The sequence below is a fragment of the Gouania willdenowi genome, chromosome 5, assembly GCF_900634775.1.
Source record: "Gouania willdenowi chromosome 5, fGouWil2.1, whole genome shotgun sequence".
NCBI lineage: Eukaryota > Metazoa > Chordata > Actinopteri > Blenniiformes > Gobiesocidae > Gouania > Gouania willdenowi.
The window spans coordinates 18,522,690-18,542,785 of record NC_041048.1 but is presented as its reverse complement, the minus strand read 5'-3'; the positions used below and the strand labels follow the sequence as shown (position 1 = coordinate 18,542,785).

Here is a 20,096-nt window from a genome sequence, read left to right as displayed (position 1 = left end):
ATAATAAAAAGTCACTTCAGTTAAAATAAAACACACAAGTGGGGTGCCACATAATTATTAGGATTTGAACACTTTTTTAAATTAATTGAAAAGGCGTTTTTTGATTATTATTTTTTTTTTTTTTTTTTTTTTTTTAATAAATACAAAGAAAACAACTTCCTTTTTTCCACATCTCGACCTGCATAAAACCAGAGCATTTGAGAATCACTGTGTTTGGAGAGGATGGGCAGGACGCACGACGCAGGTGCAGGAAAAGTTATTCACACAGCGCTGCGTAAAACACAGTGAACGATGGAAACCACCACAACACTTCACTCTGTGACTGATCACACGTTTCTTTGCCGTTTGTAATTCTACACCGGATTTGAATGCGTCTCTGTGAGAATGAAGGACTTTCTCCATCGCTTGGTTTTTCTCTGGGTGACGCTGGAGTGGAGCGACCTGCAGGTTACTGTACCTGACGCAGGTGAGCTGATCACTAACCAGAACATTAGAACAGGAGAAGCTGGAAAGATCACAACAGAGAAGAGAACAGTCATTGGAATCTGATTATAGATATTTGAAATGTATATTTTTACATCCAAATAAAGATCGTGTTAGTTTTTTAGAATAGTCTGGTATAGATGAAGTTGTGCGCATGTCACTGCCCTTTCAGTGGCAGCAGACAAGGATCTGCACTGAGGTCTGAACATGTTTTCACATGGGACACGAGTTTAAACTCATAAAGGCTCTTAAGGTGTGTCTGTTAAATTCTTACTGCTCATGATCTAATCATTTTAATTATAACCCTTGATCATAATGGTTTTTTTTTTTTTTTTTTTTTTTTTTTTTTTTTCAACAATGTGAATGTTTTTCTTTCCTTCCTTGTGGTTCCCAACCAGGGGAACACATCTCAGGGGTACACGGAAACAATTGTCAATTGAATTTCTAACATTATAGGAATAATTTTTACATGCACTTGCGCGCCTATTTTTCTCATCCATCGACAATAAATTGTGACATAGTATTAAGAATAGCTACAGGAAAAGGTGAAGTTCAAAATGTAAAATGGTCAAAACATCAGAATAAAAACTTAAATCCAAGGTTAATGTTGGACCAGGAAAGGGTTTAGACAGGCCTGCTGATACAATGAAACAATGCACAACATGCACTATGGGATACTTGTGATATAACAAAAAGGATATGGTACATGGGACAAAAAAGCTTGTGACACAACACAGCCTGTGATTTACCAAAAATGCAGAATAACAAAATCTAAACAAACCACACAGAGCTTTTTTTTTTTTTACAAAGAATTATAGTTATGTTTGTCTGTTAGCGAGATGACGTCAAAAGTACTTACAGATAGAAGATTCTATACCATTTTGGAGGGGATCTGGATCATTATAGCCTACTGATTCTGCTATGTTAATATATATATATATCTTATTATTGGTGAAATTTAAAAATTCTTGTCTCGTTTTTGTTTTTGGGTTGTCCATATATTTCAACCTACCTTATTTTTATTAATGAGGATGGAAATGTCTTCCATCTCTGCACAGATGAGTCTGCACGAGCTACTAAGGAACGAACCTGAAGCCTGTACTTTAGATATTTTAATACATTTGTCTGTAAATGTAATGATCAGGGACTGTTTGTAAATACAACCAGTAAAAAGTATGATAGTAAATAGGTGATGAAGTCTCATTAGTGATAGACAGCCTTAAAGCCTACAATGGATATCAGTGGAGTAATACTGTCGTAAGAGCCTTTTTTTAATAAAATAAATCCACTTCTCATAGTAAATATCTAAAGTGTTGTGCAGTGTTTTTTATGTTAACAGCTGTGCATTATTAGTTCCGGCTCTCGCTGATTTCATGTTTGAAATATTTCATTTGGGAAAAAGCTCTGCCCTTTCAGCTGGAGTTGTGTTTGTCATTTTCTTTGGAGCGAGTTATTAAAGCTCTTTTAACGTAAGTTGTGGAAGAAACTGTCATGTTTTCCATACATTGACATTTTAGATACAGCAGACAATTTGGAACTGAAGGAGGCTGAAGAAACACCAGGCGTGTAAACAATGTGTCCATGTCAAATATCCTGCGGTGTTTTGCTACTTCTACAGAGAGACAAGGAAACAATTATTCTCATATAGGTCAAAAATGTTGCACTTTACCTACAGTAAATATCTGACTGGGACAGGCATAATAGTTTTAAAAGCCTCTTATAACAATTAGATTTACAGCACTGTTTTTCAACCTTTTTTGCACGGTTTGCACATTTTGTATACGTTAAAGAAATAATCCTGCAGCACAGCATCATTCCAAAGTTACCTACCAATATATTATTGTTATTATTGCGCTACCTGTCTTCCACTGGTCTGGTTGAGCGTTTGAATGACTGTCAGCCAACACATCGCAGACACAGACACCACAACACAAATAATTTTGATTTAATCTGAATAGTTTTTTTGACAAATGAAGTGAAAATTGACAATGTCCCACTGCAAAACCTCTTCTTCCTTGTCCTGAAGTTGACAATCCATCATCTCATCACTGAGAACCATGGCCTAAGACTTTGAGGTGCTGAACCTCCTCCCAGTCGCTCCATAGATAGATAGATAGATAGATGGATGGATGGATGGATGGATGGATGGATGGATGGATGGATGGATGGATGGATGGATGGATAGATAGATAGATAGATAGATAGATAGATAGATAGATAGATAGATAGATAGATAGATAGATAGATAGATAGATAGATACAGTAGATAGAAAGACAGACAGACAGACAGACAGACAGACAGACAGACAGATAGATAGATAGATAGATAGATAGATAGATAGATAGATAGATAGATAGATAGATAGATAGATAGATAGATAGATAGATAGATAGATAGATAGATAGATAGATAGATAGATAGAAAGATAGATAGATAGAACACATTTTAAGTTAAATACATTTTGCTACAGGTACCCTTTAATGGGGAGCCCGTGTAGATCTTGAAGACCAGGGTTTATGTGGTGAGAATGTAAGTTATTTAAGATTTAATGTGTAACACACCTCTTTGTTTGTGAGGTTCTCCCAGTAAGTCATGGAGAATTAAAAGAAAATATTTGCTCCTATCACATATGCTATAGAGATCAGTCCTAAAAAATAAAAATGAAGGGAGAATGTGAGGAATTTTTATTTAATCAACTGCTTCTCATTTCATTTCCCAAAGTGTTGTTTTAGTCGGAGCCAACGTGAGCGGGGATTAAAGCTGAGTTCTACCCCACAGTTCATGTTTCAATGTTTCAATATCAAATCAGATAATAATTTGATTTAAATAACGTAGCAGAATTCACAATACTGGAATTGTAATTGTAGTCATAACAGCAAGTGTGTTGACCAATGAGACAACAGGAACAAATAAAATAGAATGAGTTGGAGCTCCCAGCCATGATGTCCTCTTCCTCCCAATGCTCGTCTGTCAATTCGTCCTGACAGTAAACATTATCCAGTCGCTCTTCACTTAACTGTGGCATTTGGCTCTCACGTGTTAACCTTTAAACAAATGGATTGACGGCTGACACCTTTATTTCCTCACCTATTAACACGTTTACGTTTTCCTTTTGCCATGTTTCAGCTTCACGCCCTTTGCCCTCCAATCATCCCCTTCTCTCCTTTTTTCATACTTTCTTTACTCTTTTTATCCCCTGCATGCATGTGTGTCTACGTCCACAGAAGAATGATGTCCTAAAAACATTTAACACCATCCCTCTTTTTGTCTCCTCTGTAAGGGCTTTGTGTAAATGTCTGGGGTTTTGTCTCATTTCCGTTGCGCCTGTTTGTGTTTCTGCTGTGTTGTGTCGCTCATTTATTACAGTGTAATGCTCATCAACCATGGGCGTGAGCTACAATCAGAAGATAGAGGCGTAAATTAAGTGAAGGAACCATGCACTAGTGCTGAGGGTAGCAGAGATTTACATTATAAACTGTGTCAACTTAAAAATGTTCATTTCTTGAAGCAAACTTTTTGATTTTGGAGGATAAACAAACATTATAATTAGGGATGCACCAAAATGAAAATCTTTGGCCAAAAACCGAAATAAATTATTATCTAAATTATTAGTCCCATTGCATTTATGGCTCTAAATGTGTCCTAACCTCACTAAAATTTAAACATTGCATTTGTGTCAAATAATCTTAATGCTTCAAATAATAAATCAATTAGAAATATGAAAACATTTATTTAGCGCTGACATTCCAACAATGCACAATATAAAATAAAAAGTTAAAATGTTTATCTTGACCCCACTCATGCATAAATAATAATGTACAGGCCTATAACTGGGTTTCTGATAGAGAGTCACATTAAATATGTTCTCTCATAGAAACACAAAGTGCGTTGAAGTTCTTGATTCAAATCAGCTTCTCTGCTTTTTTCTTGGAGATGCATACAGAGCGTGTGCTTCGATTGCGGCGTGGATCATTTCTTGTGCGCGCTGCTTTAATTTTAATCCCGTCCAAGTAATGATCTTTATAACGTGGACCAAGTACAGTCGAGATAAAGAAGATCTCTGAGAATCGTGCGCTGACAGATTCTGAAACCAGATGCTATCGATGCGCAGTCATGCTAATGGTCTGTGTTGGCGGTGGGTGAAGGCAGTCTCAAGTGACACAAAAACATAAAACACACTCACGTGCTCCGTCAACTCTGCACAGAAAACACTTTAGTGCTTAGATGTGTTGAAATGCCCTTTTGGGCACTTTTCAATGGCCAGAATTTCGGTGCATCACTAATTGTAATTATAGTGTGATTTGTGGTGAAGAACTAAACAACCAATAATATGCAGTATGGGGATCCACTCTCAGGGACTGGGAGAGCACAGGGTTTTCCACATATTTTATGCACATTGTAAGCAGAATTGATTATTTCACTAAGAAGACTTTTTGATGACTGTGGCCATTTCTTATAGTATTGATTGCTTGTGTGTCTGTGCATTCATTCTATTGGAGAAAATCCTATTCTTCATTTGACTCCTCCTCATTCTCGTGAATAAATCAGTCGCCAAAATCTAATTATAATTCTTGCCTTCCACAAGCCCTCTAACGCAGCCTCATTTATTGTGTTCTCAGAGCAAAACTTTGATAACTCAGCAGCAGCAGCAGCATGCACTTCATGTACAGGTTATTCCTTGTCATCCTAGTCATTCTTACTCCTCAAGGACACTATGAGTACCTGTGACATAAATGAGGTCAACCTGTGATAGGATGACTTAAATCAATGTCACATTTTTACATGGCTGAAATATTAATGGGGTCTCAGTAGGAGTATTAATCACAGTCAATGGCTTAATCATGTCTCTGGGACTTTTCCCCACTGCTGTGACCTGCTTTAGCTCAGTGAAACATCTCAACATTAAATACTTACCTTCATTTGATACAATGGATTGAGAATGTGAGCCCTACTTTAAAGGTTACCTGTGATGATAGGATTTAGTTGTAAGAATAACCAAAATATTGTGTATAAAACTACAGGATTTGTGGATTCCTTCACAAGCTGTTTCAGCACCATTAGTTATTAGGGATGTAACGATTCACTCAACTCCCGATACGATTCGATTCACGATAAAGGGTTCACAATACGATTCTCTCGCGATTTATTTTACAAAATGGGAATGTAGAGAAATATTCCTTTATTTTTTGGGGGAAAAAAACAAAAAAATACTGTACTATTTTTCTTTTATATTTAATTGTCAAAAGAATCCCTTGATAAACTATTCAAAACAATGCAATTTAACTAAAAATAAATCTTGAATGAAATAAATAAAGGAATAATGCAAATGAAGAAGAAGCCTATTAATTTAAATTCTGGTTCCATAGTAAACAATGCAAAACTACATAATAGTTCCTTTTCTTTTTAAAAGTGCAACTGAAAATGTATTTTGTGCCTTAACAATTGGACCTTAAAAAACAGTCATTGCATTGTATTTACATCATATATTTGTTTGGACCAGCAGATGGCGCTGGTAACCCAGTGGTCGTTTGGCATGCAGATATCCTTGCAGTGAAGAAGAGAAGCTATGCTAGCAGACAGAGCTAATAGAAAAACGTGACTTTTACAGATATTCACGTAATATTACAGATATTCTTTCGGTGCTAAAGGGGTAAAGAATAATTTATGAACATGTTTAAGAGTAGATGGCGGCCAGAAAGAAAGTAGTAGCAGATTCCGCCTGCAGCCTACACTTTTAGACGAGTCTGCTGTTTAAAAAAAGTACTGCGATTCAATTTTCAGAGCATCGATGTGAACTGTGATACCTATGAATCGATTTTTAACTGCCTTACGATTAATCGTTACATCCCTATTAGTTATAAATAAAATGTATTTTTGTTAGTGATGCACACTGATTTTGCCTGATTAAGTATAGCTGTGATGCAGTCTTCCAAGCAGTCGACTATGAGTTCACACGATCTTAATAGTAGTAAGACTCCGTGACGGTTCTCATGCAGAGCGCAGTGTGTGCCAGCCCCATGGGATGGGAGCCAGTTTGGCTCCAACAGATAATCCTGAACACCCATTTCATCACATACTAGTAGCCACATTACTGACTTGTGGAGCACTGTCAGGCTTGAATCAACGCCTATTGCTTGTACATAAAACACAGTTAATGTTGTAAGCAGGACTTTTAGAGTCAGAATTTACAGCTCAGCTTTGTGAAACAAGAAGATGAAAAATGTTCATCGTTGGATTGAAAGCTAGTCAGCAACGCATGGACGTAAAGTCAATTTGTATTAGCAAAGCTTCCTCTCAGATACAAATAAGTTACATTAAAGTTCTGTCTGGTAAATCCCGTTTTTGAGAGAAACGACACCCTCAATCCACATAATCTAAAGAACATTTAACTATTTTGGGGACTCACAATGAGACAAGTGTTTGGTTTCCAGCCTGTATGTTCACATGCACTCTTCATTTAACTAGATTGAAATATGAAACAAAAATTCAACACAATCAAAAGCCATTGGTTTGTAAAAGTTTTGGAGGCAAAGGACTCATTACAAGGTGAAAAGCTTATTTAGGACAAAACAGTTTGCAGCTATCAGAATTTACTGTAACATGCTGTATAAACAAGGCAAGTTAATACATGTTTTGAGGGAATAAACTCAAACTTATTTTTATTTGTGATAGCGTTATTTGAATATATAATTGATATTATGAATTTTACATAATCTGAAAAAGACTACACTGTATATTGACACAGTGGCAGTTAATACTTACAATAGGATTACTATTGGAACAAATAACACATCATAAGTAGGTTAAAACTAATCTGTCTCACAACTTATGGCTTGCAGACCCTCAGGGGTCAGGCATTTGGAAAAATTGGGGATGTAAAATTAGCTATTCATTTAATAGAATAGAATATACCTTTATTGATCCATATATGGGAAATTCAGTTGTTGCAGCAGCATGATTAAACAAGAGCAGACAGTAAGAAACCTAAAGCAAATCCCTGTGGGAAATTAGAACTGAAAAGTTTGGGAACCCTATCTTCAAGACATCTATCCTTCAGCCTGGAATAATTTACATCAATAGGTAACATTTTCTTATATGCACATTTTTAAATGACTAAGAGAAAATAATACAATTCTTCTTTTGCTGTTGATGCCATTCAAATAAATTGATGACACACTTAATCACGTCCTTTACATTATGAAAATAAGCATTGTACGCTTCCACATATACCTTGCTGTCAATAAAAGCTGCCTTTAAACACAAAGCTACATCATACATTGATTGTTAATGAGGAGAAAAACACTTGGGAATTGCAAGACAACGCCAGCTATTAAACATTTAGCCCAATGTAAGAAAAAGAACCTGTTGGACTCTTCTTCACTAATGTTCATTAATCATTGGCTTATATCTACAATCTTTCTCTCTATAAGTATATCAGTCAGGATCGTCTGTTATGTAGGAAAATTACATCAAAACAAATCTGGTACTTCTTAAGCATTTTACATACATTTTTGCCTAACTGACCTTTAAACTTCACCACCAATGGGTGAAAAAACAAATAATTAACTAATAATTGCCCTATTGAACAGTATTTGTGACAAGCCATCAAAGAGTTTACACTGAAGTTGCAGCCTTTTTGCTGATCAACGCATGGACACAGACAGACAGACAGACAGACAGATAGATAGATAGATAGATAGATAGATGTTCTAACCCCTGACAGGGTCTAATTGATTACAGTTGCATACAAATACAGTAAAGTACAGTATTCAAGAGTATTTTAGTATTCACCATTGATTATGTTTTAAAGGTCCTATATCATGCTATTTTTCACCCATCTCAGTTTGTTTCAAGAAGCCCAACAACATAGTATGAGGTTTATTTTCCAAAACTCGCCTATTTTCCAGAATTTTAGCCCTCTGAAAAGTGACTTTCTGAGCAGTTCTAAAAACAAGCTATTTTGGAGCCTACTTATGCATTTTCATGAGTAGGTGTGTCTGTAGACGCTGACTTCATGTCTCGCAGGAGCAAGGCAGATCAGTGATCACCAAAGCAATTTTCTTTTTGCTATCCACACACTGTTGTTATAGTTTTCAGCCAAAAAAACTGCACATTAGAGTAAAACACATGGCTATTTTAGCAGCTATTGTGATTGTGAGTCTGTCTCAGCACTTCAGGCTGTGTGTTTATCGCAGCAGCAGCAGCGAAGATCAAACGCCAGAGCGTTAAGCTGCTAAATTACTTTATTCTCCTCCTTATCTCTATTAACTACAGGAATAGTGCCTTTAAGGTGATAATCATTTGTTTTGTTCATTTGCTGAGTCGTATTGTGTCACAAACACGTCAGATCAAGTCAAAGGTGATACAAGGCGATATAACGGGTACTAAAAACGGAACTGCTCCCTTGGTTCTACACCATTGCTGCCCACTGCTCCTCAGGGAGAGGTTAAATGCAGAGAACACATTGTGTATGTAGCTCGCATGCCTTTAGCTTCGAGAGAGTGGACGTGTACGTTCACTGTGGAGGCGTGGCCATCAGCAGGCACTTCCTGGAGTTCAGACTTTAGTGATGTCACAAAAATCTGAGCGCTCGTTTTTCAGAAGAGGGCAGAGTAGCAGCTCAGAGAGCAGGATTAGTGGGGATTGCTCAAAGATGCAGGAAGGAAGCCCAATAATACTTTGGGGTTTTTTTGATAAGGAATTAATTTTTTTAAGAAATAGTGTTTATTGGTAATTTATTATTATTATTAGTATTATTATTATCATTGGTTATACATTTTATGTTATATACATTCCCACCACATGTACTCTTACTATGAAAAGTAATTGTTACAACTAAAAGTATAGGCGTTGCCTTAAAGCATTACATTAGAAAAAGTTAGAGAATTATTTTTACTGGATAAGCAAATATGGGAAAGGAACACCTTAATTAATAATTGAATGATATTTAATTATTGGAGGTGTTGGGTTTTATAATTGTAAGTACGTAATGATTATATAAATAGTTATGTACAATCTTCTTCTCTCCTCTTGTCTTGTAGTGTCAAACTGCTGTGAAGGTGACATTCTGATTCTGCTGGACTCATCAGGAAGTGTAGCAAACTATGAGTTTTCACAATTCCTGCTTTTCGCTGCCATGTTGCTGAAGCCCTTTTCACTGGGACCGGGTCATGTGAGAGTAGGTCTCCTACAGGTGGGCACTGAACCACACCTGGATTTCAGCCTGGACGTCCACAGCAATCAGAAAAGTCTCCAAAAAGCCATGCAGCACGTCAGTCAACTGCAAGGAGACACCAACAATGTGGCGGCCATCCTCGTGGCTCAGAGGCTTCTGTCAAACCAGCAGGTTCCTAAAGTGTTGCTGTGGCTGACGGATGGCGTGCAGCCTGGAGACGTGAACAACGCTATATCAGAGCTGAAGGCACAGGGAGTTTCTGTGTTAATCGTCTCCACCGTGCATGGAAACTTCCAAGTGTTACAGCAAGCGGCTACGCCACCTTTGGAGTCTCACCTGTACTCTGTGGACATTGACAACATCGACATCATCACACAAGACCTGAGGGAGGCCATCATCAGTATGTGTGTGTAAAATGAGGTTAAAGCTTTGTAAAGGAGTATTTTTCATATAGATGTTTATTTGAAATCAAGAATAATTTGAGGTTATATCAATATCAACATACTATGGAAGCTGCCACAAAAAAATAAATGAATAAAAATTCACTATGGAAAGTCATAATTATGACTTTACTAACTCATAATAGAAAGTCCATCCATCCATTTTCTGACCCGCTTTGTCCTATTTCAGGGTCGCGGGTGCCTATCTCCGGCTCACAATGGGCATTAGGCGGGGGTACACCCTGGACAGGGTGCCAGTCCATTGCAGGGCAACGCACGGACACACAACCACTCACACTCACACTCACTCCTACGGGCAATTTAGAGACTCCAACCTAACAGTCACGTTTTTGGATTGTGCGACGAAGCCGGAGTACCCGAAAGAACCCTACGCAGCACGGGGAGTACATGCAAACTCCACACAGAAAGAACCCAAGTGTTCACCCCAGGGTTTGAACCCAGTACCTTCTTGCTGTGAGGCGCCCCGAGATAAAAAGTCAAGATTATGAAATAGAAAGTCATAAATATGAGAAAGAAAGGCATAATTATGACTTCACTAACTCATAATTATGACTTTCCATGGTGGTCTATTTAGGTATTTATTTTTTGTGGCAGAAACGAGCTTCCGTAACATTCTCATCCTGACCGACTTTTAATCAACAGAAATTATTGGTGCTGAGAGGCTGCGTGTGGCCAGTCGGACTTCCCACAGTGCTGTGCTGCAGTGGCGCCCTGTTCTGACTGCAAGAAGCGGCCACTATGAACTCTGGTATAACTCCATACGACGAATTAAGCCTGATGTCAGACGCACACTGTCAGGAGACACCAGCAGGATGGAGCTGACCAAACTGGAACCTGAAACCACCTACACCGCATTCCTCCGTCCAGAATCCAACCAGGGCCTGTTTAACACACTTTCTGTGAATTTCACCACACTCCCTGGTAAGAGAAGATGAGATGTCCAACGCTTTTGGAAAAAAAGCATTAATAATATCAGCAACAAAAATTGTAATAATAATAATAAAACCCTGAACTTGAATTACTCCATTATTATCCAAAATTACTAAAGTCATGTTTTACATCTACTGTAATTTTATTAAGTTGAGGTGTTTTTAAATATTATTTGTGGTTTTCCCTCAGACGTTTTAAGTCCAGCGGAGATCTACCTATCAGACACAGGTCCTCGACAGATCCTTGTGAGCTGGGGTCCCTTGCAGCCGGCTCTGGTGCAAAGATACACTGTGGAGTATGGAATTATTCCCAGTGGAAGTGTTCACTCTGTGAATTTGCCTAACAGCCAAAACTCTACCTTGCTGAAAAACTTGGAACTAGGCAGTCAATATCTGGTCACAGTCAGCGCTTTGCATGTGGATGGAAAAGAAAGAGCCATGTCTGTGAGGGCATGCACCCAGGAAGGTACATGCTTTATTTTTTTTGTGTGTATGAGCGCACAGAGCTGTGAAATAGTATTAGTAATGGTGTGATTTTTAACCTAAGTTTAAAGTTCTCCAGATAAATTGTACTAGACAAGTCCTGCTGAAGATGATTTTAAGTCAATAAGGAATAAGGAATTTTTAGATTAACTTTGCACAAACCATTGCACAGTGAGTTGTACCATTTTTTCAGACTGGAGAGTTTAATTTAATTTAATTTCTAGTACTAACAATGAGATTACCTATCCGTATAGACTTGAAGGCTTGATGATAAATACTGTGCTGACAACTACCTAAAGCCTTCATATAATATCTCCACAAACAAGTTCTGATGAACTACGGCCGGGCCCGTGGAGTTTCTCCGCGCCAAATAGCACGTACCACGTTCCAGAAAATTCAGTGAAATGAAACAAATAAAATTGTGCCACGTAAAATTGTAAAAATTAAAACAACATATCACACGACTATGTTCCGATAAATTTAGAAATCGGAGGCAGATGGACAGGCTCTTCTGCTGGTATAGAGCGCCTGGAGTTGGTGTCCTGGTAGGAGATGCGAGCGTCGTCATCAAAGTGGGAATGCGTCATCAAATTGGAACGAGGTGTTTGGGCTCGCCCTGCAGAAAGAAAGGAACAAATCGCCCTCTAACTAACGATTGAGGGAATCAATGAAAAAAACACTTTAAGCATGTGTATGAAGCCCAAATAGCACTTTTGTGATGTTTAAAGCTGTTTAGGCTTAAGACTTATGTCTAACATTTGATTTTCTCCAGAGATGAGAATAATCTGCTGTTTGTAATGTGGAAAGCAAAGTAGCATTGACATATTACACCAGAACAACTAGAAGTATGACTGATGAAAGCACTGCATTATGACAGTAATGTAGAAATGTGGTATTCTCGAGCTGTTGCTTCATCACCCCAAAGAGCTGCTGAAAACAACGAAAGCATGATTTCAAGCTGTTGTGAAGTGAATGTTTACTTACCAGTTTGTGACGACAAGCTCAAGCCCCCTAAAGTTATAAAGCAGTGCAAGCAAACAAGTCCACCTCTAAATGTCTAAATCAACTAAATTAAGTTGTTTGATTGCCCTATAGTGAAATCCCTCACGGCACATTGGTATTAGCAAATGCAAAGCTGTTTAAGGTCAAGATCCCTGCGATGTGGCCAAATTAAAGCAATTCTGCAAAGAATAGTGGGACATAATGTTTCCACAGGGATGTGAAAGACAGTTATCACTTGATTGGATTTGTTGCAGCCAGGGAAGGATCAACCAGTTATTAGATTGAGGAGGCTTTTACTTGTTCACACAGGGACAAGACATGGACACAAGTTTTTTTTTTATAGCCCAATGCAAGTGTTATTCTGCTGTTATTCACTGAACTCAGGCGGGCCAATTTCAAGGCCCACAAGCCAGTTCTGGCTCACCAGTGCATTTTATTTGGACAATCATAAAATTTTGTTAAAAGGGTACCTACACTAGTCACTAGACTAGCATACAAAATCAATTGTGTTTTATGAAATACACAAAAACTTCATTCATTGAAAAAACAGCTTCATAGTATTTTAATACTTAATAGGGGACATATTATGAAAAATCCAGTTTTACAGTTTTTTTGAATACATGTGGGGTAACTTGATTGTCCACCAGCACACAAAATGTGAAATAAATCCAACCAGGCCTTTGTTTGTGGTCTGTGTAAGTCTTACAACACAAAGAAAAGTGCTCTGTTTCAAATTTTCTGAGTTTGTGACGTCACAAGCTAAACTCCGCTGGTGATAGGGGAGAGAGAGAACAGAGCACTCGGAAACAGCTGTTTCATACAGGATTTTAAACCTCTCCTGTTGCTTGATTCATGTTATGTTTTGACTAAACCCCAGCACAGATACATCATTTAGACCACAAAGAACTGTTTTAAAAAATTAAAAATTGGTATCATATGTTCCGATAGGAAGCAGACATGTTTGGCTGGATGTGACATCAACCCTTTTGCATTAACTCCCACATTCTTTCTTTGATTTTTCATCTACTGTATATTTACAATTTTGTAGTGCCTTTCTCCACATTTTCTTTAATATTTCATTTATTACCACGGATAACAAAAGGATGTGTTAGAGCTGCTGTTTCGACTTCTGTTGCATATCAAAACACAGCCACAGCCTGTGGTTAGATGCACTATTTACACACAGAGTGCAGCATATTACTTGCTATATTACTTATATGACAGGAGCATGACCACACAGCCTGGCGAGGGGAGATGGAGAGCATATTCTTCAGATTCAAAGGAGGAAATTTCTGCTAGACTGTGACTACTTTAGCAGCAAATGGGACAAAAACATGGGTGATCTTTATATATAGATCTATTGATCTATGTATTAATAGTTTTATAGTACAAAAATTATAAAGAACAAAAGAACAAAGCCTGTTCTAAATCAAATCTACATGAGTGTCATGGAGCCAGTTTTTATATCTTTAAGTCTCATGGCGTTAACGTGGACGTGAAAAATAATATTGGAAAAAAAATAAATATATAAAATAAAAGCTTCTTAAAAACATAAAGAAGTGATAACTGCCATTTTGACTGAAGATTTTTTTGAGATATTATTAATATTGTTCTCAATAAGCTTATTACTGTGACGGTTTTTGTAAATAGTTTTTTCTTCTCAGTATTAGGCCTGGCCTCTGTTTTTCCTAAACTCAAAAACCCATGCTTCCACTTAAGTGATATTATCTTACCTTTTATCTGAAAAAATGTCTCTAAAACTCAATATATTGACCAGTATACGACACATACACACAACATTTCGTTGAGCTAAAGCTCAGCTTTGTGCTGCGTTTTGATCACAACGCCTAATTTCTAAGACGGCGTATCATAAGCTGCAGTAGGGGATTAGAAAACAGACTTTGCTCCCACGAAAAAGGTGTTTGCAATCTGCACCAGATCCTGCATTAGATGTAAGACACAATGCTAGAATTCACTTGAATAAATAGGTTTTTGCCAGGCCACGCCAAATCAGAAAGATGTGCACTGACCCCATGCGCCCACACCAACACCTGATGCTGCACTTAGTGCAACGCAGAGCTGTACAGCTGTACTTCCTAACCTGCTCTGCATAGATCACAGAGTTATGTACCAAGTGTCAGGCGCACACTGCACACATCTGATGCTCGCGCGTTTGTCCTTGTAAGATTGCTAAATCAGCTTTTTCTGTGGAACACCGCCGACTTCCTTTTCGCCTAATTAGTCTGGCAGGTACTGAGCCACGCAATGAACAATGAGGAAGTTTGGGAATTTTGAGGAAGGTGGGCAAGAAAAATTCCCAATATGTTGTGAGGTAAAATTTAAAAGTGCAATATTGCGTACCGTTGTACACCGGCCCACTTAAAGCTCTGCTTATAATGAATGTTACTTGAGAAAACCTCTAGTAAGCTATATGATCTTTTGATTAGCCTTACACTTTTAAGTAAATCATACAGCAAGAACATTTCAATAACTTCTCTCTCTTCCTACTGTACTTCCTACTATACTGTTCACATAGTCAGCGATGGATGCACACCTGACTGCTTTATGTTTCACCTGCTCATACATTCTCACATCTTTACACATGATGCATCCTTTGGAAAATGCATTTTTCTGACAGAAGTCTATGGAGGCAGTGTATGGAAATATTCTGTCCAATAGGCGACCGGCCGTTTTGCCTGTTGCCCTTGCTGCTTCGCCGGGGCCCTAGGGCTACATCATTAAATGGGCGCTCCAGAGGAACCAACTTCCGGGTTGAAAGAAAATAAGTAATATTTCTTAATAGATTAGTATTTTATTTTGCAAAAAGTTAAATATTAACCATATGTGGCTGTAGTTGTCTTTGGAAGGTTTAAAATAGCATGATATAGATCAGGGGTGCCCAATCCTGGTCCTCAAGGGCCACCATCCAGCATGTTTTAGATGTTTCCCTCTTCCAACACACGTGATTCAAATGATCAACTCATCATCAAGCTCTGCAGAAGCCTGATAATGATCCTAATCATTTGAATCAGGTGTGTTGGAAGAAGGAAACATCTAAAACATGCTGGATAGTGGCCCTCAAGGACCAGGATTGGGCACCCCTGATATAGATCCTTTAACTGTCAAATCATTCTTTGATTTTCACACAGCACTTTTGCCAGCTTTGGTCGGCCTTCAACTGACTCCATTGGGACAGCAGCATGTGGAGGAGGTGGAGGTAACCTGGCGTGCCAAGGAAGATGGCTTACAAGGTTACTGGGTCAGCTGGGAGTCGCAACGTAACCGTGGCTCCACCTCCAACCCACCTATCACCTCTGTTTACCTTCCTCCTCACACCAACTCAAAACGGCTTTCACACCTCGCACCTATCAGTCGAGTGTGTGTGTCACCGATCTACAACGGTGGAAGAGGAAAAGGAATATGCTGCACTGCTAAGACTCACAACAACTGGATAAGCTGAGTGTTAACAAGGCACATTCCAGTTTGGCGCATTTCATTTGCTTGAGTGCATAAAGGGAAGAGTAGTATCCTATTTCTCGTCTCCTACTAGTAATAAACTCAAGCCTGCAGTGATACCAAGCAGGAACATAAGTTTTCTTTCATAACATTTGTTTCAATGTCTCACTATGGGATATACGCCTCCGTGTCATATCACAGAAGCCCTTTCTCATTAAGCCAACATGATTGGCTGGTGAAATGTATTCATCCACGACAGGTAGTCCCATCTACTATAAGTAGAGTGGGCGGAGAATACATTAGCATTCAAAAACCTTTTCTCATTAGGAAGCTTCTTGTCACGCCAACCTAACTGTCCACAGGTGGACCCTACTCAGATTCTGTCAATGGGCGCTGCTGCTGGTATCCTTTCTTGTGACTACCAGGTTGACCAGTGTTTTTTGGTGCCCTCACACTCGGGACTACACTGCTTCTGCGCCGCTGACACCCTTGTCTTTGGCTCAACTCACCAACTGCCGCTCGACGCCACCCCACGGTTATCGAGCACCGCCCTCGCCAACCCACACGGTCACAAGGTGCTAGTTGTTAGCCCTCCACAAGCTTAGCGGCTAGCAGCCACGTGTTAGCGCCAGCTAGCTTCTCCTTCCTGCCTGCACCCCAGCACAGGGAGAAAGAATGAAGTGTAATGCCCCACACATCGGAAGGGCCGAAGGCTCGGGAACTCGTCTCTGCAGGTGTGGCAAAAAGATTTTAGAGCGAGTCTGCTCCAGGTGCCTCAGGCTGAAACATGCCCAGCGGGCCCTGGACACTCCCGGGTCCTGCCACCACTGCATCGCCTTCATCATGAAGAGCCTCCGCAGGCGGCTAGCCAGACAGGTCAGCCTGGCTGCTGAAATGGCAGGGCATCTGCTTGGCCATGAACGACTGGTTGCTTTTGGCACAGTCGGAGACGGAGTTCAGGCCGCACACGCGTATCCTGTTACGTCACCTAGAGGACCTAGGTTTTGTGATAAACATAGAAAAGAGCATGTTGGTACCGGTAGAGGAGATAGACTTTTTTGGGTTAATTTCTACGTTCAGTGCCTTTTGGCGGCATGGGTGGAAACCTTCGCTGCATGTCTTGCGCTTTTCCAATCGGTAAGGTTCGTCCAATTCAGGAGGTGTCTTTGGCTGCTCGGGCTTATGACATCCGCCATCCTTGTGACCCACCTTGGCCACCTCCACATGGGGAATTCCAGCTGTGGGTGGCCGTATGTGGACTAGACCCGGTGCATCATGGCACACGGAGGGTGTTGGTCATGCCAGAGTGTGCTGGTACTCTGCGCACTTGGCGCGTCCCGTTTTTTCCTGACGCAAGGGCAATGTCACGTCCAGGGAGGTAGTCAACATGGATGCCAGCCTGACGGGCTGGGGCGTGGTGCAAGAGGTGTAATCGGTGAGAGGGCGTTGGAGTGTGGATCTCCAGTGCTTCCACATAAATTACTTGGAACTCTCAGTGGTGATTCTTGTACTGAGGCATTTCTTTCCATTCCTCATGGGCCGCCATGTCCTGGTCAAGACGGACAATACAACCACGATATGTCAACTGTCAGTGCAGGTTACGCTCTTGTCAGCTGCACCTGCAGGCTGATCATGTGGAGTTGCGGTCGTCTCCTCTCGCACAGGGCGACGCATATTCCGCTGGCCCTGAATTCAGCCGCAGACCTGTTGTCCAGGGGTGCACCACGTTACGGGGAGTGGCGGCTTCACCTGGAGGTGAGTGTGCGCTATTTTTCTCCCTCCACAATTTGGGGGCTCCCCTAGGGGAAGACAGGTTTGTCTACGGTTGGCCGCGCGTGCTGCTTTATGCGTTCCCTATGCTGGCTCTGATACCTTCCACCCTCGCCAGGGTGAGAGAGCATGGGCACAGTCTGATCCTAGTGGCTCCACATTGGCCTGCCATGCACTGGTTACTAGGATGTGCTGAAGCCCAACCCGGCGTTTGTGTCAAAGGCGTTGAGTTTGTGTTGTAATATTGACTTCACGGCCTTCCCTGCCTCACAGGGTGAGCGGGAGCCTCATCTGTTGTGTCCTGTACGTACTGTGTGCGCGTATGTGGATATGACAGGGAGCTTCAAAGTGAGTGATCAGCTTTTCATCTCTTGAGGAGAAGCCTGTTACTAAGCAATGCCTGTCACACAGGGTGGTGGAGGCAATTGCTTTGGCTTATTCGAGTCAGGGTCTGCAGCCACCTGTGGGCTTGCGTGCACATTCGACTCGGGGTTTAGCTATTCCTGGGACTTGTTCAGGGGAGTGTCTGTAAAGGATGATTGGGCAGCAACGAGTTGGTTCTCGCCCCTCACTTTTGTCTGGTTTTACCGTTTGGATGTCTCCACTCCGTGTATGACACGGGCGGTTCTCCTGTCCTGATCGGTATGGTGCTGCTCTGCGGGCTAGTATAGCATGTGATAAGCTTGTCTGCAATACGGGAGCTACGAGACATCAAAACGAATGTTATGGAAGAGAACTTTAGGTTATCTACCCCGGTTTTCTGAGTAATATAAGTGAGATGTCTCACAAAGACAACCCTTCTTGCCGCCTGAGTGAGAAGAGGTTTGCTTATTGACTGCCAATATATTCTCCGCCCACTCTACTTATAGTAAGTGGGACTACCTCTCGTGGATGAATACATTTCACCAGCCAATCAGGTTGGCTTTATGAGAAAGGGCTTCTCTGTTTTGACGCCGAGGCGTATATCCCATACTGAGACATCTTACTCATTTTACTCAGAGAACCGGGGTTATGTAAATAACCTTAAGGTTAATTTAATCAGAAGCTTCTCCTCAGAGCTGCTGAAATCAGAAGATCAACACAATACAAGCAAAGATTTAGGCAGGGAATGGACCAGTGAGTGTCATCAAGATATTTTGGAGCTTCATAAATCAGAGGTGCCCAGAGAAATCAGTTTTACTGTAATTACTACGCAGACAGAAAGTGATCTGTCTCCTCTTTAACAATGAGGAAAAATCCACTGGAGACTTGCTAAGAGGAAACTGTCCAGCCCATAATTTGGATTCTGAGTGAAGGGACCAGGAAAAGAGTCAGTGTTCTTACAGGAGGAATGTGAAGACTTTCGTTTTTTAAAACAGCACCGCTACCAAGTTCAATGTGGGGAAAACAGAAAGTCTACAATATGTTAACTACTGATTAATATCAACTGATGAATAACCTCTTCTTGTTACCAAAGACTCCTGCACAGCAGTTGAAAAGCATTTTAATTTAATTGAAAAAAAATCCAAAACCATGTTTGAGCCTAAAAGGTTTTTCTGGTTTTTGTATTAACTTGTGTTTTTGAATATATTTTTGTTCAAATATTTAAAAAAAAAAACGTTATATAGATACACCTCTATTGTATTACAGAAACAGCTTTAATGGGAATTGATCTGATGTCTTATGCAGGGTTGCTAACAAATACCATAACATGTTGTAATTTAGGATACATTCTGAATGTAATGCTACTGGATTTCTTAATCTATTTTTTAGTTATGCCAAAATGAAATATCATATAATGTATAAAGATTATATTGTTTAAAATAGATTCCTATACTTAGGCTTTGATGTTGTTTGACCAAAAAAAAAGATTATTTCATCATTTATGAGTGGACTGCTACTATTCTGCACATTATGTTGCCTAGGGTTTAAGGCGCCATCTAGTGCCTGTTAATGAGACATTCGTTTTAAAAACACTAATCATTTAATCATTTGGCTCAATAATATTGCCTATAGAAGCAACTGTAACTTTTTTAGCAGTCTTGAGACATTCCAGATTGTAATTTAGGGAGATAATGTAAGATTGAGTGACATCTTTTTGTTTGTGTTTGAGTTTTGACTGGCAAGGGGGGAACACAAGTGGCCCTCAGTCTAATTTTGTGCGGCCCACAAAAAAATTGGATTTCAAGATATTGGAAGGAATATAAAGCTCTCAAAACACGGAAATTTACAGCTAAATGCACAAAGTACACTTTTTTTTTTAAAATACACAAAATGACTACAAAAACACTAACACATTACAGAATAGATCCAAAGACACACAATATGTCAACAAAATTGCACAAAAATGACAGAAA

The 20,096-nt window shown here is 39.8% G+C and overlaps 1 protein-coding gene across 1 annotated transcript; it reads left to right on the top strand.

Moving 5' to 3' along the window:
• Positions 1 to 226: 226 nt before the first annotated feature.
• Positions 227 to 20,095, top strand: LOC114463701 (von Willebrand factor A domain-containing protein 1-like). Its single transcript, XM_028447417.1, has 5 exons — positions 227 to 466; positions 9,526 to 10,059; positions 10,763 to 11,041; positions 11,240 to 11,515; positions 15,684 to 20,095. Exons 1-5 carry the CDS (start codon positions 385 to 387, stop codon positions 15,992 to 15,994), a joined length of 1,482 nt encoding a protein of 493 aa, XP_028303218.1. The 5' UTR covers positions 227 to 384; the 3' UTR covers positions 15,995 to 20,095.
• Position 20,096: the final 1 nt, after the last annotated feature.